The sequence below is a fragment of the Sus scrofa genome, chromosome 12, assembly GCF_000003025.6.
Source record: "Sus scrofa isolate TJ Tabasco breed Duroc chromosome 12, Sscrofa11.1, whole genome shotgun sequence".
In the NCBI taxonomy this organism is placed as follows: Eukaryota; Metazoa; Chordata; class Mammalia; order Artiodactyla; family Suidae; genus Sus; species Sus scrofa.
In genome coordinates, this window is record NC_010454.4 from 56,212,423 (window position 1) to 56,233,072 (window position 20,650).

The window sequence follows — 20,650 nt, forward strand, 5'->3', positions numbered from 1 at the left end:
TGGCGTAGGCCGGTGGCTACAGCTCCAATTTGACCCCTAGCCTGGGAACCTCCATATGCCGCAGGAGCGGCCCAAGAAATGCAAAAAAAAAAAAAAAAAAGCCTACCTTTTCAACACGTGCCTCCAAAGTTGCCTTCCCCACGGTCCCAAAGCAGAATTAACCACTCCCGGCCCCCTTAGCCCCCACATGTGGTCATGTCACAGGGACTTCAGTGACAACACCTAATGCGCTGTTCAGTGCACGTGCCTCCAGAGCTCTTAACAGCCTTTGTCTCTTCCGAGCAACTCACAAGCTCTGATGTTACCTCCTCCTGCAGCAGTAAAGTTTGTAATGGCAAAAGGCCTAAGCTTGCTGGGTTTCACAGTGATTTGAGACCACCTTGCCCACCTTCCTGCCTCACCCTGCAGGAGAATTACAGCTACAGGGTCACCTTTCATTCACTCCTCAGGCCTTTGTTGGATGCCCGCTGTGGACAGCTGTCCACCATCTCCACACCAGCATTCGAGCAGCTGAAGTCGCCTGGAAAAAAATCAGTCAGCCTAGTTTTACTCTAGATTCATGGTCACAGACCTTAAATGGGAACTAGAAACTTCCTAGAAATTCCACCATATTGCTTCACATGTTTACAGGTCTGCTCTCAGAAATCTTTCGTACCCTCTCCTCTCTCCTCACACTTCCCACCCGACCTTGGCTGATGGTCACAAGTGCCATCTCCATTTCTAGCGTCTCCATCTGGACCACGTCCTTGCATCCCCTGCACCTTTTGCTCCCTCCCCCAAGGCGTCTTCCTGAAGCCTTAACCACCCACCAGCACCTTGAGTCTGCTCTCTCCACCTCCTGAAACCCTAGTCCCCCTCTCTCCTGACTGGCTCCCTGGCCTCACTGTTTCAGCCACCACCACTTTCTACACTGTGTTAAAAAAAAAAAAAAGGCATTTTCTGGTTACTGCGTGCTCTCTCTCTCTTCGTAACCAGATTCTCTCTTCTGTCTCCGGTTCCTCGTCTCCCGCTTACTCCTCCACCCATGGTGATTTGGTTTCTCTTTCCTCCACTTTATTGAGCTCTTCTTGCTCAGCTGCTAACTGCATCTTTGTTGTGACATCCAGCAGACGCCATAGGTCACTACCTTTCTCATTTTCTCTGCAGCACTTGGTGCGGTTGACCGCCGGCTCCTTTGGGGAATCCTGGCTTCCTCTGCCTTCCTGGGTACCACACACCCTTGATTTCCTCCTGCCTCTTTGACCACCTTTGTGGTCTCTTCTTCCTGTGCTGCTTCCATATTGTATCTCGGGAATTTGTCCTAAGTTCTTGTCTTGCCTCAGTTTCTACCAATGGATCTAGACTTTTTTTTAACCCCCTAAACACACAAATGATCGGACACATGCCATCTCACCTTGACGACGCACTCACCTGCCTGGGGCCTCATTCAAGTCTTACCCTTGGTCTCTCACTGTTCCAGGTATGATCGAAACAAGCTGTCCCTAAAGGAGGTCAGGAACGTACAGTACGTCTCCTGCATGAACCCCACCGCAGGCAGCTTCACCATCAACCCACGGCTCCAGGTACGGGAGGAATGGTGGCACCAGGGTCCTGAGCACCCCCTGACCAGGCCTGGTGTCATTTGGCTGTGTGTGAAAATTGGCAGCCTCTTCAAGTGGTAAATCGTACAGGATGCTGATTTCATCTCCAGGGAGACAGAAAACCTCCTAGACCCAGAGCCCTGAAGCTTTTAGAGCCAAAAGGAATCATAGGGTCCATCTAACTCAAGCGGTTCTTCAGAATGAGAGCCCGTTAGGAGGCGAGTGACCCTCCCAAGGTCGTGTGCATCCTCAGTCTCACATCCGGGTTTGGAGTCAGACTTCCTTTCCTGCCACACCTCGAGACATCTTGGACCAGAGGCCCAAAGCCCATCATCCCCCCCACTCACTGTGGGTTCAGCGTCAGTTGGGATTTCATGTGAGAAAGGTGATCAGGGTGTAGAACTCAAAGCCCCTCTAAGGATTTCTCGCCATTCTGTCCAAACCCAGGAAGGGCAGTTTCTCTTCTGTGACCATGCTGTCTAACTCCTCCACATGCCTCTGTTTCCCCGTGCAGCGTCACTTCAGTGTGTTCGCCCTCTCCTTCCCGGGCGCAGACGCCCTGTCCTCCATCTACAGCACCATCCTGACGCAGCACCTGAAGCTGGGAAGCTTCCCGGCGTCACTGCAGAAAGCCACCCCCCAGCTGGTCCACCTGGCCCTGAGCTTCCACCAGAAGATCGCCACCGCGTTCCTCCCCACGGCCGTCAAGTTCCACTACATCTTCAACCTCCGAGACCTCGCCAGCATTTTCCAGGTGAATCCATCTGCCCTGAGACACGCTGGAAAGCTTAGTGATGAGCTGCCCGCTCTGCTCTTTCCCAAATGCTTAGGCAAAGGCAGAGCTCATAGGGAGTGACGGACATAAGTCAGCAGTGCTGTGGGGTCCACGAGAGTCTATCCAACAAAAGGGGGTTCTGTTTGCTGATGAAGTTACTTCTCGGAATCAGAGTGCATTTCCCAGTTGGCTTCTCTGGGTGGAGAAGCCTCAGCGCTTTGGAGGTAGTGTTGTTGGGCAATCCCAGCAGGCCTAGGGAAGCAAGTGGCACAGAAGAAAGGAAGGAAGAACTATTTTGCAGGTGCTGGTGGTACACCCGTTGTTCTCGGGATGGGAAAGGACACCCCAGAGCCAGGCAGGATTTCTCTGCTTCCTATAGTGTTGCACTGCTCCTAAGACACCACACACTAGCCCCTGGGATGCCTCAGTCCTAAGAATTCCAGGTACTTTTCCAGGGCAAAGCCATTTCAAGCCCCCGCTGCTTATCTGAATAGTGATGGCATGTGTCTGCCTGTCACTTCCAGTTGCTTGGCCTCTCGCTATTAAAATGTCCAGAAGGCAGTACAGCAAACACGGCCCTCTCATCCCCTTGGTCAGGCACTGCATCCTTCTATGAGGGCCCACAGCTCCCTCTCATTCTGGACGAGCATCTGCAGAAAGTACTTTTCATAGAGAACCCTTTCCAGGATGGTTCTGAGCCATTACCGAGGGAAGGTGCTTTTTATATCAAGCAGAGGCCACACCTGTAGGGAATGTCAGTGCCACCGGAGAATGGGGCTTGACCCTCCACGTTAGTTACCCAGGGCGCTACCTGTGCAGGGAGGACTCTGGGGAACCTCAGACTAGCCAAGGCCCCAGCCCTGAGGCCATAGGGCCTGCCTGGCCCGTGGTTGTAAGGAGCAGAAACCCCATAGCCGGTTACCTCAAAGATCTAAGAGCGATGTTCCAGAAGGCTCCCCCGGCGCGTGGGGCCGCCGAGCCCCACAGGCAGGTCAGGGCTCTGAGAGCTCTCGTAAGCGGGCTTTAGACAGCGCTCCTGGCCAGGTGTCTCCAAACGTTAGCTCACCTGCAAGTGAGGAAACAGACACACACAGGTTACCCCGTTTCCTAAGAGCACACGGCCAGCCGGGGACGGAACTGGAACAGAATCTAGGTCTGCAGGTTCCTGGCCCGGGCCTCTTTCTGGCACACGCTTCTGTCCTTCTCATCCGCACTTCCCCTGAGGAGAACCTCAGAAGACAGTCGAGGCAGCAAGAAAGACTCAGCCCCGAGCCTGTGAAACGCACGGCCCCGTGGCCTCAGACCCGCGCGGTGGCCAGGCCCATGCCTCCCCGTCCTTAGCTCCCATGTGTTGGGTGCTGACGTTGGCGGAGGAAGACTCTTAAATCTCACTGCAGGAGGGTGAACTGGAGCCAAGTCCACAGAAAGGCGTTAGTCTTTCGGTCACATTCACATGGCTTGTAGTGACGGGACTAAAGGGAAAAGAGGCGTTCAGTCTCACGAGAAGCACCAGCCCAGCTCCTGCCTGGACCGGCCTTGTCAGCTGTGCCACCTGCCATTCATACTCGCCACCCCCCTCGGGGATTCGCGTCGTGATCCCAATTTAACAGCGGCTCGGAGCGTTGCCAGCGTGAGTGGACGTGGAGGTGGAAAAGTATAAATGGCATTAGCGGAGTGACCAGTAGGTAGGAACGGACAGCGAGGCAGAGAGGCCCCTGCGCCATGAGGTGGGGAGGTAATTTGAGACCAGGGTGGCTATTCTGACTCGAGTCTGTGATAATAGCTAGCGTTTATTGAGCCAGTCCTACGTCCTCTGCGTCTCTTAGCTGATCATTTAACCCTCACGACAAGCACATCAGGTGAAATGCTGATCATTTCCAATCTAGAAATGGCAAGACTGTGCCACAGACAAATCAAGTAGCTCGAGCGTGTTGGCATCACTAGAAGCAGAAGCCTCAATATCCAAAACAATTGTGGGCAGCTCTACTGTGCCAGGGATTTGGGGTGACACAAGCTCCATGAGGAAGGAGGGTTCCAGTGCCACCTCCTTTTAGTGGCAAGAATCAAGGAGGACCCAGGGAGGGGAGCTGTTGACATGGGGGCAGCCTGAGCAGTACCCCTGGGCTACTTCCCTGTGGCCTGCCAGCCCTCATCCCCCATCCCAAATGTGGGAAAGTGCATCCTCTCTGGAGAGTGCAGCCCCTCACCCTCCTCCTCCAGAGCAGAGTTTCAAGCTCCTGCTGGCAGCCTCCACCACCTGCCCATCCCAGCCTGCTTGTCTAAAGGCCTGACAGAGAGCTTAAGGGAGGGTGGAATGCCCTTGGGAGACAGGCACTGCCTGGAGAGCACGCTGTTCTCCATCCAGCTTGATCCAAGGTTCAATCATTCAGGCCTTCTCTGCACTCCCCTGTCTCTGTCCAGAATTTGCTAGAGCTCTGAGTAGCAGACATCATTAACTGTTCCCGTCTGAGCGCTACACACGGCTATCTAAGCCAGTGCACAGTTGGCATCTGCCACGCTCACTCACCTCTACTCAGCCCTAATTGCCAGTCAGCCTGAGCATTTGGCTGTAACAGGGCTTGTGAACTCCAGCTGACAGCACAGCTCACATAAAACCCAGTCCCTGGGTCCACACTCCCGGCTGGTGCTCCTTCCCACCCGGCTCACCTTACACAGGGCGGGTTCCTGGGAGACCTGGGAGGGACTGAGGCCTATGTGTCGGTGGGACCAAAGGGACCTAATGAGATGCCCTTCTTTTTAAAAAATAAACTTTCATTGAAGTAGAAAAGCGCACAAGTCGGGAGCACACACCTTGGTTCATTGTCATAAAGTCATAGCAGCTGTGTTACCACCACAGCGATCAAGAAATGAAACTTTCCCAGATCCTGAGACTACCTTTTTCTCCCTTCCATTCTCTCTTTTCTCCTTTTCCCTATCTGGACTTCTAGCACCATTAGTTATTTTGGCATATTTTGGCCAAATGACTTTATATAAATGGAATCTTGTGTCAAGTAGTGTTTGTTCAACATGATGTTTATACCTGTATTTATATGCTTGTTGTCGGTAGAAATTAATCATAGTAACAATTTCTTTCTAATCCTTAAATCTTCTTTGTCTTGCTGTCCTGGCTACAGCTGCCACAACAGTGGAGAGAAGTGGTGAGAGTGGCATTTCGTTGCATTAATTTTGTTTCCTAATTTTAGGGGTAAAGCTTCTAATAGTCGGCCGTTAAGTGAGATACTTATCTAGGCTTTTGTGGATGCTCTTTACCAAATTAAGAAAATCTCCATTTAGAAGTTCCCTGGGGGCTCAGCAGGTTCAGGATCTGGTGCTATCCCTGCTGTGGCTCTGGTTACTGCTATGGCATGGGTTTGTCTCTGGCCCAGGAATGTCCACATGGCTCAGGCGCAGCCAAAAAAGCAAACCAAAACAAAAGGAAATTTCTATTTATAGTTTTCTAAGAGTTTTTATCAGGAATATATGTTGAAATTTAAATGATTTTTCTCTGTTGAAATAATTGTATCGATTTTTTCTGAAAATGTAGTAAATTACATTGTTTTAATGTTAGATCAACCTTGCATTCCTGTAATCAACCCAACTTAGTTGTTACATGTGGAACTTAATTTTTTATTTTCTGGATTCCATTCACTCTTTGTCTATATGATTTTCACATCTACGGTAATAAGTTTGTCCTATAATTTTTCTTCTGGTATTCTAAGGTTATGAAGCTCTCATAAAATGTATTGGGAAGTGTTTTCCCCTTTTCTGGAAACACTTTTTTTTTTTTGGAAGAGTTTTTAAAACACTGTATTGTGCCTTCCTTAAATGTCAGAAGAATTTAATGATGAAACCATCTGGAGTTTTCTTTGTGAACGATTTTAAATTATGAATTCAATTCCTTTAATACAGACTAGGCAGATCATGTTCTCCGCTTCTTCATGTACCAGTTATGGTAGGATGTCACGGTCGTCAATTTCTACGTGTTTATAGGATCCTGTTGTTGTCTTTCTTTTTCTTTTCTTTTGGCCACACACATAGCATGTGGAAGTTCCTAGGCTCGGGGTGGAACCCAGGCCACGGCAGCAACCTGAGCTGCTTCAGTGACAGCACCGGATCCTTGACCCACTGTGCCACAAGAGAACTCCTTCTCGTTATCTTTTAAGTGTCTGTTTTATCTGATATTATGTTTTCTTTTTCATGCTGGCTATTGATTATGTGCGTCTTTTCTGTTTTTCTCTTTTTATCTTCTGTCAGCCCTACAAGGGAGTTATCAGTTGTGCTAGTCTTTTCAGAAGAAACTGAAAAAGAGAAGTATACCAATAACACGTTTTTTACTTTACTGGTTATCTCTACTTGATAATGTTTTTAACGCTGTTAAAATTTGTTCTTCTCTTTACAACCTGTTTCTACTTGCTCTGGGATTAGGGTTAGTTTATTCTTATTTTTCTAACTTCTTGACATGGTTACTCAGGTCATTAATTGTCAGCCTTTCACCTCTTCTGAAGTGCTTATTTTTAGGACTATAAATTTATCTCTAATTATGCCATTAGCTGCATCATGCAAGCGTGTGTACGTTACATTTTTTTTTCTCCTTCATGTCATAATATTTCTTAATTTTCCTTACCATTCCTTCTTTAACCCATGGGGTATTTAGAAGTATATTGCTTTATTTCTAAAATTTAGAGACGCTCACCATGATCTGGAAGAAGCAAACCCGTACGAAAGGAAGTTATTTTAGAAACGTACAATTGGAGTTCCCGTGGTGGCGCAGTGGTTAACGAATCTGACTAGGAACCATGAGGTTGCGGGTTTGGTCCCTGCCCTTGCTCAGTGGGTTAAGGATCCGGGCGTTGCCGTGAGCTGTGGTGTAGGTTGCAGACGCGGCTCGGATGCCCGTGTTGCTCTGGCTCTGGCGTAGGCTGGCAGCTACAGCTCCGATTCAACCCCTAGCCTGGGAACCTCCATATGCCGCGGGAGCAGCCCAAAGAATTAGCAAAAAGACAAAAAAAGAAAAAAAGAAACGTACAATTCTTCTATAGTAGAGGTACATTTGTAAAGGGTATGGTGGGGCACATCAGGGAGAATGTTGTTGGACAGGAAAGGCAATCTCGTGGAAGACGTGGTGAGGTATCTGCTGAGCTAGATCCTGAAATACGAGCACAGCAGACAACGCAGAAGGCATGGAGGCATAGGAAGTATTCAGAATCAGAAAACACTTTGAATTTTGTGGAACTGAAACGTAGATTTGTATGGGAAGTGATGGTACGTGTGACGACGGAGTTGACCAGATCTTCATGCCGCGTGGATGGATCTGAGCACTCTCCTGTCCCTCATGAGGAACAATTAAAGGACCGCTTTTCGTGTAAGACAAGAAGGAAAGCGATGAGGGCAAACAAAACATCAGTGAGTTTGAGTTAGAGGACTTGAAGTCGGCGAGAGGCTTTAATCCCGGAGGTCTCCATTTTTCCATGAAGCAGGGTCTAGGACACTGGCTAATAATGACAGAAAGAGGCGACCGAAATCTGGAAAGAATAGTAGATATTTGGAATGACCCCTGACGTCTACAGGAAGGAGAACTTCCTAGAGACGAATAAATGGGTGGCTGGCCCTCAGAGGTTAGCTGGATTCCTTCCAGCCCTCCTCTGTCATCATTGTGACTTGACATAGGCATCGTCACCTAAGTTAGTTCTCAAAACGGTGCTTGTAGAACTGAAGTACAGCAGAGACGCCGCCTCGCCCCTCACGGTGCAGGTTTGGAAAATAGTGGTTGAGGGAGTTCCCGTCGTGGCACAGTGGTTAACGAATCCGACTAGGAACCATGAGGTTGCAGGTTCGATCCCTGCCCTTGTTCAGTGGGTTAACGACCCGGCGTTGCCGTGAGCTGTGGTGTAGGTCGCAGACGCAGCTCGGATCCCGAGTTGCTGTGGCTCTGGTGTAGTCTGGCAGCTACAGCTCCGATTGGACCCCTAGCCTGGGAACCTCCATATGCCACGGGAGTGGCCCAAGAAATGGCAAAAAGACAAAAAAAAAAAAAAAGAAAGAAAAAGAAAATAGTGGTTGAAATTCCAGGCTCTCGAGCCAAGCAGATCTGGTCTCAGCACTGCGTGGTTGTGAAGTAAGGCCACTTGATGAGCTGGGCACATGCTTCCTGTCTTTCTGAATCCCAGTCTTCACATCATGCGAAAAGGATTGTAAAAAGTGCATTGTAGGGAGCTCCCTGGTAGACACGTTGGGCAGTTTTACCACTGCAGCCCAGGTTCAGTGTCTGATCTGGGAACTGAGATCCCACATCAAGCTGCTGCACACCATGGCCAAAAAATAAAGAAATAAAATAAAGATTACTGTGTAGAATCATCAGAATGGTTAAATGAGCTTTATCTGGCCAAACGTCTAGTTTACTCCCTGTCACATAACTGGCTTCAATAAATTGTAACTGTTGTAGTTTTAAATTGTTAGTCATGTTATTCTTTGTTGTTGTTTGTTCTCCTTAAAGGGCATTCTCTTCTCCTCAGTGGAATGTGTCAAATCCACACAGGACCTAGTAAAGCTCTACCTGCATGAGTCAAATCGGGTTTATCGGGATAAGATGGTGGAAGAAAAGGACCTTGATCTTTTTGACAAGATCCAGGCAGAAGTGGTCAAGAAAATTTTTGATGTGAGTATTGCCCTGTGAATTTAGATTTACATTTGAAAAAATAATGATAAGTATGCACCCACATGATAAAACCTAGCTCATGGAGTTCCCTGGTGGCTCAGCAGCTTAAGAATGTGGCATTGTCACTGCTGTGGCTCTGGTTACAGCTGTGGTGCAGGTTTGATCCCTGGCCTGGGAACTTCCTGATGCCATGGGTGTGGCCAAAAAAAAAAAATCTAGCCCATTAATTGAAGAAAGTCAGCATTGGATGAGGAGAGAAAATCTGTCATTATTTTGCCAAAGTGAAACATGCTGGGGCAGGAGACACGTGCATCCCAGACTCTTGTGTTGAGGTCCATGGAGAGCATCTGACCCAACCCACCCCTGTGCTAACTCCTCCCAGAAGCATCTCCCAGACTGGTCCTCCCGCTGACACACCAGCCTCCTTGGAAATGCACCACTGTCTTTGCAAAGGCAGCCGCTTTGGAACCGCCCGTGGCTGTACATTTGGAACAACTTTGACATTTAGAACAGCTTTAGAGACTGGAGAATTATTTAAATCATGATCTAAAGTTTTAGATCCAGTAATCCTCGGTCTACATGGTAAGCCTTCACATCTTTTCAGACCATTTTTCTTGTTCTTCCTGGGTCTCCAGAGGCAAAGAGCCTCTGTTCTTTTCGCAACTTTTGGAAAGGCTCATTTCCAAACCCAGAGAAATTGGACACCGTCTTGATTACTCTACCATCAGTTCCGCCCTCTGACGTCATGGTGTCTGACGTCTGTTAATGTAACCCAACTGGGATTTGACCAAAAGCAAGAACATCAATCCCCTCTTCTTATAGGCTATGATTTTGTTACTGTGTTTCCCAAAATGTCCTGCTGAGCAGTCGTGCTGCAGTATGCTCCTTGGAAGCAAGGTATCCACGACAAAATAGGTTGAGAAAGCATTTCATCCTCTATCCCTCTCTTGGAAATTCACAGAACATTCAGCACAGTAAAGTCCTAAAAAATCTTGAATAAGCCTGATTCATATCTCATTTCCCAAAGTATTAGACCCTAAAACTCTTTTCCCTTCGTGAAACCTACTCATAATTTGAAGAATGAATGGTTTCTAGAATATGCCCCAGGAAGCACAGAGGCATTAACACAGCCTGAGATCATATGACATCTCTTAGTGTCAGAATCATCCCAGGAGTTCCCGTCATGGCGCAGTGGTTAACGATACCGACTAGGAACCATGAGGTTGCGGGTTCGGTCCCTGCCCTTGCTCAGTGGGTTAATGAGCGGGCGTTGCTGTGAGCTGTGGTGTAGGTTGCAGCCGTATTTTCCACACACCCTGTTTATGTATCCTCTCGAACTCAGAAATAATCAAACCCTGTATTTAAAGATATTGTGTTGTCCTCGTGCTCATCTTGCTAGGTTTAGTTCCATATTTTTTCCTGGTAAGATTCTGAGTCCACTTCTGAAGATACATTCAGTCCATCCCAACCTGTAGGACAGCCTTGTGAATGGACAGCATTTTAAGTAACTTATCAGAAATCTGCTCTTTACTAGACCAAACACCCTAAATTCCTCCACTCATCCCATTCTTTTTGGTTTTTGTCTTTTTAGGGCTGCATTCAAGGTATATGGAGGTTCCCAGGCTAGGAGCCGCATTGGAGCTACAGCTGCCAGCTTACACCACAGCCACAGCAACGCCAGATCCAAGCCATGTCTGCGACCTACACCACAGCTCACAGCAGTGCCGGATCCTTAACCCACTGAGCAAGGCCAGAGATCGAGCCCGCAACCTCATGGTTCCTAGTTAAATTTGTTAACCACTGCGCCACCACGGGAACTCCTAAAAGCTTAAAGTTCTCTTATTTGTGGCCATTATGTGATACGTCACTATCAAGAAATCTGTGTTTCGCTGGGCAGGTTGGTTTTCGCTCCTCCTTCTACACATCTGGCTCTGATCATAAAATCAGAGATTTGTTCATCAAAGAATCTTTGCAGACCAGGCTTTTCAGAACTGCACTTTCACTGTTCTTCTGCCAGATCATTACTGTAAATTAACTGCCATCAGGACCAATTCCCAGTGTATGAGCCCATTTTCAAACTGGGCAAATGTATTCCCACATCACTTTCCCACATGTTTTCCTCGACTAGCAAGAGAGGCTCTCCTGCATCACGTTAAATCTTATCCAAATGCCTGGACATTTGTTGTTCCTGTCTAGCAAAGCCAGCACAGTTTAAAGGTTTTCTGTGGTCCTGAAACATCCCTCAAAACGTAACAACTCTTTTATATTAACTCTGTGTATTTCTTCTTTTAACCGAGTATCAGTCCTGGTTCTTATGGAAGCTACTCGTCCTCACTTTCCCTCCCTCCAGGAGGTTTGATGAGTCTTACCCCAGGGGCTCCCAAGGCCAACCCCGAGTGATGCATGCTCTGGATAATGCCTCTGCTGTTATTCGGGCAGCTGATTCAGGCACATCGCTCCCCTCTGAACCTCAGGAGAAAAGCATGGCAGGTGGGGACCGTTGCGCATGCTGGCGTTGAGAGAAGTGTTCTTCGTTGGGCTTCCTTCCTCTACAGCCTTTCTCTCTCTGGACGTCTCAAGTATTTGGGGTTTGATAAGTAAATAGGTCCATTCTAAATTAAAAGAAGTGAGCTGCCTCCTCAGTGCTTAAAGGACAGATGGGTAGTGAGGAGTCAGAGGCCCCGGGTCTTACAAGTCAGTCGAGTTGTACTAGGTATTTGTTGAACATGGTACAGTTTGCCTTGTGCGCAAGCGTTGACCGACAGTAAACCCAAATATTCATAAATGTTTTACAAGTAGGGAGTTCTACTGTAAATGTTTTAATAGTATCATCATCCCCATGAACAAATCAATCACCTAAGGCGGGCTCGTGGCACATTTTTCAGAAACCAAGACTTAGGGCTTGAGCCTACAAAGTTATCTCCCAGGAAACAGCACAGGGCGTTTTATGACACTGCTGTGGATTGGGGAGCGAGACCTGCTGGAATGGGTGGAGGGGAGGGGAGACCATCGGGCCAAGGATGGTGGAGCCCACCCCTGGTGAAAGAGCCCCTGCTTAGGGAACCTCAGCACGTGTCCTCATCCTCCGCTCGGCTCAGACAGGGCTCTTCCTGTGCGTGTGGCAAGGGCACCTCCCACCTTCCGTTCCCCATCCTCAGCCCACAAGGAGTCACAAACAGCGTCTCTGACTTCCTGGAGTGGTAAATGGATGTTCAGCCTCTGCTTTTCAAGGGCTTCTCAAAAAAAGGGAAGTGTTGGAAGCAGCACCGATCATCTTTAGAGCATGTTCAGAGAGAAAAAGCAAATGAAGTGTCTCCACTCTGTGTGGAGCCAGAACTGAGCAGCAGTAAGGAGGGTCCTTTGTCCCTGTATCTCTTCACCAGGATCTTGGAGAGACTGTGGAGCAGCAGACCCGAAGCCTGAACATGTATTGCCACTTTGCACACGGCATTGGCGAGCCCAAGTACATGCCTGTGCAGTCGTGGGAACGCTTGACCCAGACCCTGGTGGAGGCCCTGGAGAACCACAACGAAGTCAACACCGTGATGGACCTGGTTCTCTTCGAGGACGCCATGCGCCACGTGTAAGTGGGCCTCTCTTCTCGCCTCTCTGCAGCTGCCCCCTCTTCCCAGGGTCAGGGGTCTCCTTTGGGAATTGAGGACACTTTGGTAACACCAGGAAAGCAGCTATTGCTGCTTCTGTCACGAAGGTCAAGACAGCGGCTGGCAGAGGGGCAGCTGCAGCTTCTGCCTCGGGCTCTCCAGAGCAGCGTGGTGCTGGGCACAGGGGAACTGGCGTGGTTCCTTGTCTGCTCTTTGCAGCCCTGGGCTTGGTCATGGTGACGTCGCGGGAAAATGGGAGATCATTAAAAATGGCACCAGGGCAGCTCAGGACCTGCTTTCCCAACCCGTACTAATCCAAGGGCCAATTTTAAAATAATGAGATTGAAGGTTTTGTTTAAGTGCATCCATATTTCTAAAAGTACATATCCTTTTAAGTGTCGCTGCTCTCAAGCGAGCCGTGGAGAGCAGTCACCAGCCTCCCGGGACAGTTTATAGTCACACCGGTGCGGTGCCCACCCTGCTCTTCACAGCCGCGGCCGGCGTCACACTTACCACCCTCCCGCCCTCTAAAATCTCTCCCCTGTCCCCTGGCACCCAGCGTCTCCAAAGCAAGATCCACTCTACCTTCCTCAGTGATGGAAGCCGTGAGTTGAGGAAAGCTGCTCTTTCCTCCCCATTCTGTGCATCCCGGGGACAGAGAGAGGTGCAGACCCTCCTTCTCCCCCACCCCGTGCCAATAGCGTGTGTGAGCCATTTCTCCTTTTTTGTTGAAGTAATGTTGATTTACCACGTTGTGTTCATTTCTGCAGTATGGCAAAGTGGTTCGGTAAAATGCTCTTTTCCACGGTGGTGGAAATACTCTTTTCTACAATATTCTTTTCCACTGTGGTTTCTCATAGGACGCTGAGTATAGTTGTCAGTGCTGTGCTGTGGGATCGTGTTGTTTTTTCCCTCCATGTAGAGTAGCTCACGTCTGGTAACCCCAGCCTCCCACCCCATCCCTCCCCACCCGCCCCCACTCTTGGCAACCGCAAGCCTGTTCTCCATGTCTGTGGGTCTGCTTCTGTTCTGTAGAGGGACTCATGTGTGTCATGTTTTAGGTTCCACACAGGTGATATCCTGTGGTGTCTCTCTTTCTCCTTTATCTTTCCCAGACCGGAGCTCTTCTGAAGCACGAGTACCTGGACTTTGATGCCATCACCTCTCCTTGTCTCTGTCCTCTGCCGGCCTCCCACTGCTCCCCATCACTGACCGCTTGCCTTCATGCTTGGACCGCCTCCTCTCCTCAGCCACACCTTTCTTCAGTGGCACCTGTGCATCCCCTGGTCTTGGGGTCCCTCGGTCTCCTCAGTTCAGCGGTCTTCTCTTCCATCCCACCTCTGCCTCTCACTCACCTGCTCCTCCCCCAGAACTTCTATCCCCAGTTATGTGCTTCCCTCCAAAATCGCAGTCTCAAGCATCCCACTCTCACAGTGGCACCTCCTATTCCCCCACTTAACTTGCTCCAGTTTTCAGTCCAGCTTTTTTCTTTTTTTTTTTTTTTTTTGTTTTTGCCATGGCCGCAGCATGTGGGAGTTTCTGGGCTAGGGATCAAATCCACACCACAGCAGTGGCCTTGCTGGATCCTTAACATGCTGTGCCTCCCGGGAATTCCTATTCCAGCTAGTCTTTATTTCCCAGCTTTACTGAGATGCAGTTGACATATAACATTGTCTCAGCCTAAGGTGTGCAGCATAAGATTTCTACCACAAGATTAGTTGACAACCATCACCTCACCTCGTTATAATTATCTTCCTTGTTTGGAGCACTTTTAAGACCTCCTCTCGTAGCAACTCTCAAATACACGATACAGCAGTGTTAACTGCAGTCACTGTACACTGCATCCCCAGAACCTGTTTATTTTGTAACTGGAAGCTTATACTTTTCAACCCCTCATTCCTTCCCTCTCCACGCCTCACCTCTGGCACCCACAAACCTGATCTCTGCTTCTGTGTGTTTGGTTTGATTAGGTTCCACATGCAAGGAAGTTCACACAGCATTTGCCATGCTCTGTCTCATCTCACTTGGCACAAAGCCTTCCGTGTCCGTCCCTATTGTCACAAATAAATATGTTCTTAAACATCATCAAGACTTGACTCCGCGGCACCACCTACTTTTTCACGCTGCACGTCTTCTTTTCCTCCACCACCACAGACCCCGGCGGCCAGGCCAGGCTCCCCTAACTTTCCTGTCGTTGCATCCATGTGACAGAACCCCTCCCCAGCTGAACCTCACTGTCTTTTTCCACACCTGCCCCTAAGCATCAGGACATGAGCGAAGAAACACCACCACCTTGCTGACTTGGCTTTTGCTTGCTTCGGTTGCTCAGCCACAAATACCAAACAAGCCCTACGCTGGGCTGCAAACTCTCCTCTTCTGCCCTGGACGGGTCGCTCTGGTCCCTTCCTGTGATGCCTGCATCACGTTTTCCTCCTCTCTCAAGCTTCTAACATCTCTGCCCGCTCTTTATTCCCAGTTAATGAGCTCGTCTCTTATTTCACTGGGAGAATGAAAGCAGCCAGAAGAGCTCTCTCATCGCCATGTATCCTCTCTGTACCCACCTGTATCCCAGCCACAGACCCTGCCTTCTCTACTGTTTCAGCTGCTGGACCATCTCTGCTCCCACCCGAGGCCAGTCCCTCCACGAGTGCCCTGGAGCCCTTCTCCTCTCACCTTTCCTCCTTTCTGCAATAACTCTCCCTCCCTCTCTCTCTCACTCTTCCCTTTTACCCCATCTTCAATTCATTAATTTCTGGATCATATGCACCAGCATACAAACATGCCGTGTTACCATTTATCAAAAAAGAATAAACTGTTCCTTGACTCTTATATCTCTTTTGACTCCTACCCCTCAGCTCCTGTTCAAAAGGAAACTCATCCAAAGGGCTGTCTCTACCTGTCATACTTTCTCACTTCTCATCCATTCTTTGGTCCTTTCCTTACCGCTTGAACAAAGGAACTCTTATCAAAGTCACCACAGACCTACCTCTTGCTAAAGTCAGTTGTCACTGCTGGTCCTCACCTTATGTTATTTGACTTCCCTACTATATTTGTTGTGATTAATTACACTGTTATTTTGTTTCCATTCATCTCTCCAGCCTGCAGGTATGTATTGATTCGATGGTGTTGGTGTGAGTGTAGGGTCTTTGTCTTATTCACTGCTGGATCCTCAACACTAGGGCAGAGTCTGGAACATAGCAGGTGCCCAGTAAAAATTCTTAGCCTGTCATATAGAATAAACGAGAAGGAAAACAGAAAGGCAAGGGGTTAGAGCGTACTGGGAGGTGAGTGCAGCGCTAGGTGGGTGGGGAGGCGGCCCTGGATATGAGATGTAAGAGCCGCACTGGACATAAACCTCCCAGGGGCCTGGTGCTCAGGGTTTTACTTGCGTCAGTGCCCTTGGGCTTCACAGACGCCCTGACGTCCAGTCTGCTCTTATCCCCACATCATCAGTAAGGAGACGTATCCAGAGACACGAGGGAAGTTGCCTAATGTCACACACACCCCCAAAGTGGGCGAGTAGTGCCTCCACTCATGCAGCTCGGGCTCGAGCGTGTGCTCAGTCTCCCCGCCCCAGTGCTTTCTTCACTCCCTGGACCCGGTGGGAGCGCCTTGCGCACACGGACTGTCTCCCTCGCCGCGGAGTCGCAGGACCTGGACGGAGTCGGTGCACAGGAGCTCGGCAGTAATAAGGGTTTTAGGGTGTCTGTTCACTGGCCTGGTGAGACATCGGGGAGTATTTTCCCTCCTCTTTAAGAGCTGCCAGAGCCTGTGTCATCGTCTTTGTCCTTTAGGGTCAGTTTAATTGCGGAGAATCGCAAGTGATTCAGTCGATGCGGTTTCCAACATGGTGATCAAACTAACACTGGTTTTAGGGAGAAAAAATGAGGGAATGAAAATGGGCTTTTCTCCTGAGGCTCCTAAACAGACTCTGAAAATAGTTTCCAAAGAGAAGTCCTTGCTGCATTAGCAACAGCAAAGTAACAGGAGTAACGAGCTGCCTTGAGGGGGATCATTCTGAAGAATGGGGTGCACCCGGGTGTATGAGTTCATGTACGTCTGCTTTACAGCAGCCACACCCCACGCCTTCCTTCTCCCTCCGCCCCCCCCCCCACCTGCCCGGGGCTCCAGCCGGGAGAGCAGAAGCCTTCCCCTCTGACCTCAGTCCAGTGAGCGGCACTGGCAGCTACGGCGTGGCGTCAGCGCCGCTGCACACAGTGCGGGGCAGAGGGCCTGGCTCACCTCAAGGAGGTCACACCTCCTGCCCCCACGGGCAGGAACCCTGGGGGCTGGCGAGTAGAGGTGCCTAAGGCTTTTCTAGCGTCTGGCTACTTGATCTCGCCCCTGGTTCTGTTGTGTGATTCCTCTGCCCCTTCCCTGGGCTTTGCTGTTCTCTCCTCCTGCTTCTTTCATGCCGAACCCAGTCACGGACTCTGGGTAGTGGTGACAGGCACCGGTTCTGAAGACAGAGCCAGGCCCAAGTCCAAATCCTGGTTCTGCCACCACTTGGCTGTGGTGCGTTGCGAAGGACACGTAGCTTCTCCTCTGGGAAATGAGGCTAAGAAGGCTGCGTGTCAAGGGCTTTGCATTTAATGAGCAGTCCATGGTGCCAGAGTCTTTGTCTTTGTGAGGTCATTTTCTTTCCCTCAGAGCACCATTTTGTTCTCCTGCTAACTTCCTTAACCGTTTCTGCAGATTCTCATCTGCTTTTTCCTGAGAGATTTACACTAGATCTTTCCCATGCTTTTGCATAATCTTCTCATCCATCCTTTTCTTTGTTTTTTCACCCCATGTATATTTTTCTGCCTCCTTTTTCTCGTAGAATCACTTCACATTTCCATCTGAAAAAGGAACTTCAGATGTACTTCTCTTGTGCCCCTTCTTTTGAACATCTCATCGGTTCTCTTGTGCGTGTGTGTGTGTGTGTAGTCTTCAATAAGCCAGCTTCCTCCAGCTGTGCTGTGGTACATCTTCAGCTTTTGTTTTTAATCTCCTAGAAACTCAGTAATGGGCTTCACTTAGACTGCCTTGGTTTTCTGGCCCAGGAATCCTTTAGAATATTGATCTTCTTTTTAAATTTTGTCATTTAAATGCAGAGTCCTTTGCCCTCGTCAGAGGTTGTTAATGAATCCCCAGCTGGAGTCCAATGCTGACAGTTGCAGACTTAACCGTTCTTCTTTGGAAACTTCTTCACTAATGATGCATTCCCATTTAGATACTGAATAGCGTGGGCCATGCTAAGCTGAGCTCAGGCCTCGCAGAATAGAGCTGGGTGTCGTGCGGCCCACGGAACCCACTTGGACGTCTCCCCATGCCTGCCTCTCTCCTCCATTAATTCATTCCTGCCCCCCTTTTTTTGAATCCGAAGAGAGGCCTGGCTGTCTTAGCACCGCAATTTGTCTCTGTTTCGCTCTAGCCAGGCACCATCTAACAGAGACACAAAGCAGATGACTCTGTGTGCCTGCCTCTTCCCAGATGTGATGCTGAGTATAAGGTCTGGGGTCCTCTGCTTAGATTTAACCAAAATTTCTTGAATACCGTCAGTGTGCTTGCTCTATAGAGAAAACCAGATGAATATGCACACTCTGCAGATGCCTAAAAGGATGGCTTAATAAGGGAGCTAGGGAAGTGGAGATCTGTCTGACATGACTGCATCACAATGAAAAAGTTGGAAATGAAAAGGGAAATCATAAACAGAATTAAAAGTAGGCCAGTAAATAACTCCTGAACGTTTAGGGGAATAAAATGTGATAACTTAAATTTGGTGGCACACGAGCCCCCCACAGTGGCTTCATCATCACATTGTGTGTCCTCAAATACGTGGGTCGACCGTTCTGATTCAGCCAACACAGTCTAACACCGCTTCATCCTCCAGTATAAGAGAGCCAACTTCTGATCAGTTCCACCCAAGAAGAGGACAAATTGGTGCCACCGTCCGGGGAGGGGGGTGTAGTTTTTCAGCATGTGCCAAAAGCCATGAAAATGGTCATCCTGGGGACCTGTCCTGTGGACGCAATTAGAGATGTACACTCAGAATATTTCTGTGGCATTGTTGATAGCTAGACAATGTTGGAAACAACCTAAATGTCCAAGAGTAGGCTGTCACAGACACGGAACTTACTCTGTGCGGTGGAATATTTTCCCGCCACCCACAGCATGCTCTAGCGGATCACTCAGTGGCGTGTGGAAATAACCAAAGTATACTGCTGAATGAAAAAGTAGCTTCAGGAGTCCTCTTGTGGTGCAGCTGGTTAAGGATCCAGTAGTGGCACTGCTGCAGCTCAGGTCACAGCTCCCGGGGTCAGTCCCTGGCTCTGGAGCTTCCACATTCCATAGGCACAGCCAAAAAAAAAAAAAAAAAAAAGAAAGGAATTAAAGGGGAAAAAAAGCGGTTTCAAAACCCTATGTTCAGTATGTCATGGGACCCATTTTTGAAAATATTCAGGATTGAGTTTTCAGATGTAATAATGTATATACACATAAATATATACTCATGTAGTCAGATACTAGAACAAATCCAGAAGGACATATAATTATTGTCGGTAGTGTTTATTGCTAGATAGTAGAATTGTTTTTTCTGTATTTTATGCGTTTTGTGATGACTAGTTACTGTTTTTAAGGTGAAAAAAAGGAACTAGGAGTTACGTGTAGAAAGAAGGTAGGTGCCTTCCGGGAGCCGTGTACGTAGTGCTGAGGGAGGAAGAGCGAGGATGGGGGTGGACCCTGGAGGAGAGGCTGTGAGCAGCCTGGTGGAAGAGCGGCCTCTGAGGAAGGCCTGCAGGGGGCAGGCTCCCCAGTCCCTCTGGACGGCAGGCCCGGTCCAAGCCCAGGGCCTGGGAGTATTTCCCCCTTGTTGGGGCGGGAAGCTACAACGTGAAGAATCCAGAAACCAGGGAGGCAGGTGTCTTGCGGGGCGACAGTGAGAGTCCGCAGCTATTCGTCACAAGGGCATCAACGCCCAGGGAGGACGGAGGGGGCGAGAGAAGAGCTCCATCGGGGCCCTTGTTCTGCTGACTTTAGTTTTGCTCCTTCTTTCCTGTTGTGTTCCTGCTTGTCCTCTCGTCTTCCCTCAGTTTGTTTCTGTTTTTAATTGTATGCTTTCTCCTTTTCTCTGTTTCCTGCCTCCCTTTCCTGCCTAAAAGCAGAAATAGGTCGGGGCAGGTCAGGGTTGGCTGGGGAGGAGCCCGAGGGTAAGCCTGGGCCCTCCCGTCACCATCGCACGCCCCCCTGACCCTGGCCGGTGCCGGGCTCCTCCTCCGCCACTGCTCCACCAGAGGCTTTGGCTTAAAGCAGAACAAGGCAACTTGAATCCACTCGGGCAAGAGGCGAGGCCAGGTTTGGGGACAGTTTAACTCCATTTCCCCACAGCTCAGCCCCTGATGTGCCTGCAAGGAGGGTTCCAGTTCTCACCATCACGCATGCTCCTCCCAGGGAGAAGTCTGATCAAAGCCCCGTGCCTCTGCTTCCCCTCTAGCTGCCACATCAGTCGCATCTTGGAGTCCCCTCGGGGCAATGCTCTGCTGGTTGGTGTTGGGGGGAGCGGCAAGCAGAGCTTGACACGACTTGCAGCTTTCATCGGCTCCATGGACGTATTCCAGATCACGCTGCGGAAGGGCTACCAGATCCCTGACTTCAAGGTAGGAGGGCCGGGGGGCTGCATGGAGGAGGCCCAGCCTCTCCCCAGCTGCCCACAACTCCCTGTTACCCTCCTTAGCTCTTCATCCCCCCCGCCGCCCAGACCTGCCCCTTAATTGTCCATCTTCTTAGACTCCCCGCTGGTGATGGGAGGGTCCCTTTCTCATTAGATCCTTCCCAAGGTCTGCATTCCCGAGAACTCAGCTGCTTTAGTTGCACCTGTGGAGCCTTAGTCTCTGCCCATATCAGAAGCACACCTACACCAAATTCAGCGCACAGCTCTCCAGCAGCCCTAGCACACGGGAGGAATTCTGACAGTTGTTTGCCCGTTTCATAAGAAATTCACATTTTAAAAGATGAGTTAGTAACCACCAGCTGCTAGGATCTTCAGTGGCATTTCCAG

The 20,650-nt window shown here is 49.4% G+C and overlaps 1 protein-coding gene across 10 annotated transcripts in view; it reads left to right on the top strand.

Moving 5' to 3' along the window:
- Positions 1 to 20,650, top strand: part of DNAH9 (dynein axonemal heavy chain 9) — a 321,249-nt gene that overhangs the window by 167,344 nt on the left and 133,255 nt on the right. For all 10 annotated transcript variants that reach the window (XR_002337370.1, XR_002337369.1, XM_021067888.1 and 7 more), the window contains exons 40-44: positions 1,460 to 1,562; positions 2,095 to 2,334; positions 8,849 to 9,010; positions 12,394 to 12,593; positions 20,087 to 20,249. Coding sequence is in view for 8 of the 10 variants with exons in the window: in XM_021067888.1 (XP_020923547.1) it covers positions 1,460 to 1,562; positions 2,095 to 2,334; positions 8,849 to 9,010; positions 12,394 to 12,593; positions 20,087 to 20,249 (868 nt within the window). In the remaining 2 variants the exon portion in view is untranslated. The remainder of the gene's footprint in view (positions 1 to 1,459; positions 1,563 to 2,094; positions 2,335 to 8,848; positions 9,011 to 12,393; positions 12,594 to 20,086; positions 20,250 to 20,650) is intronic.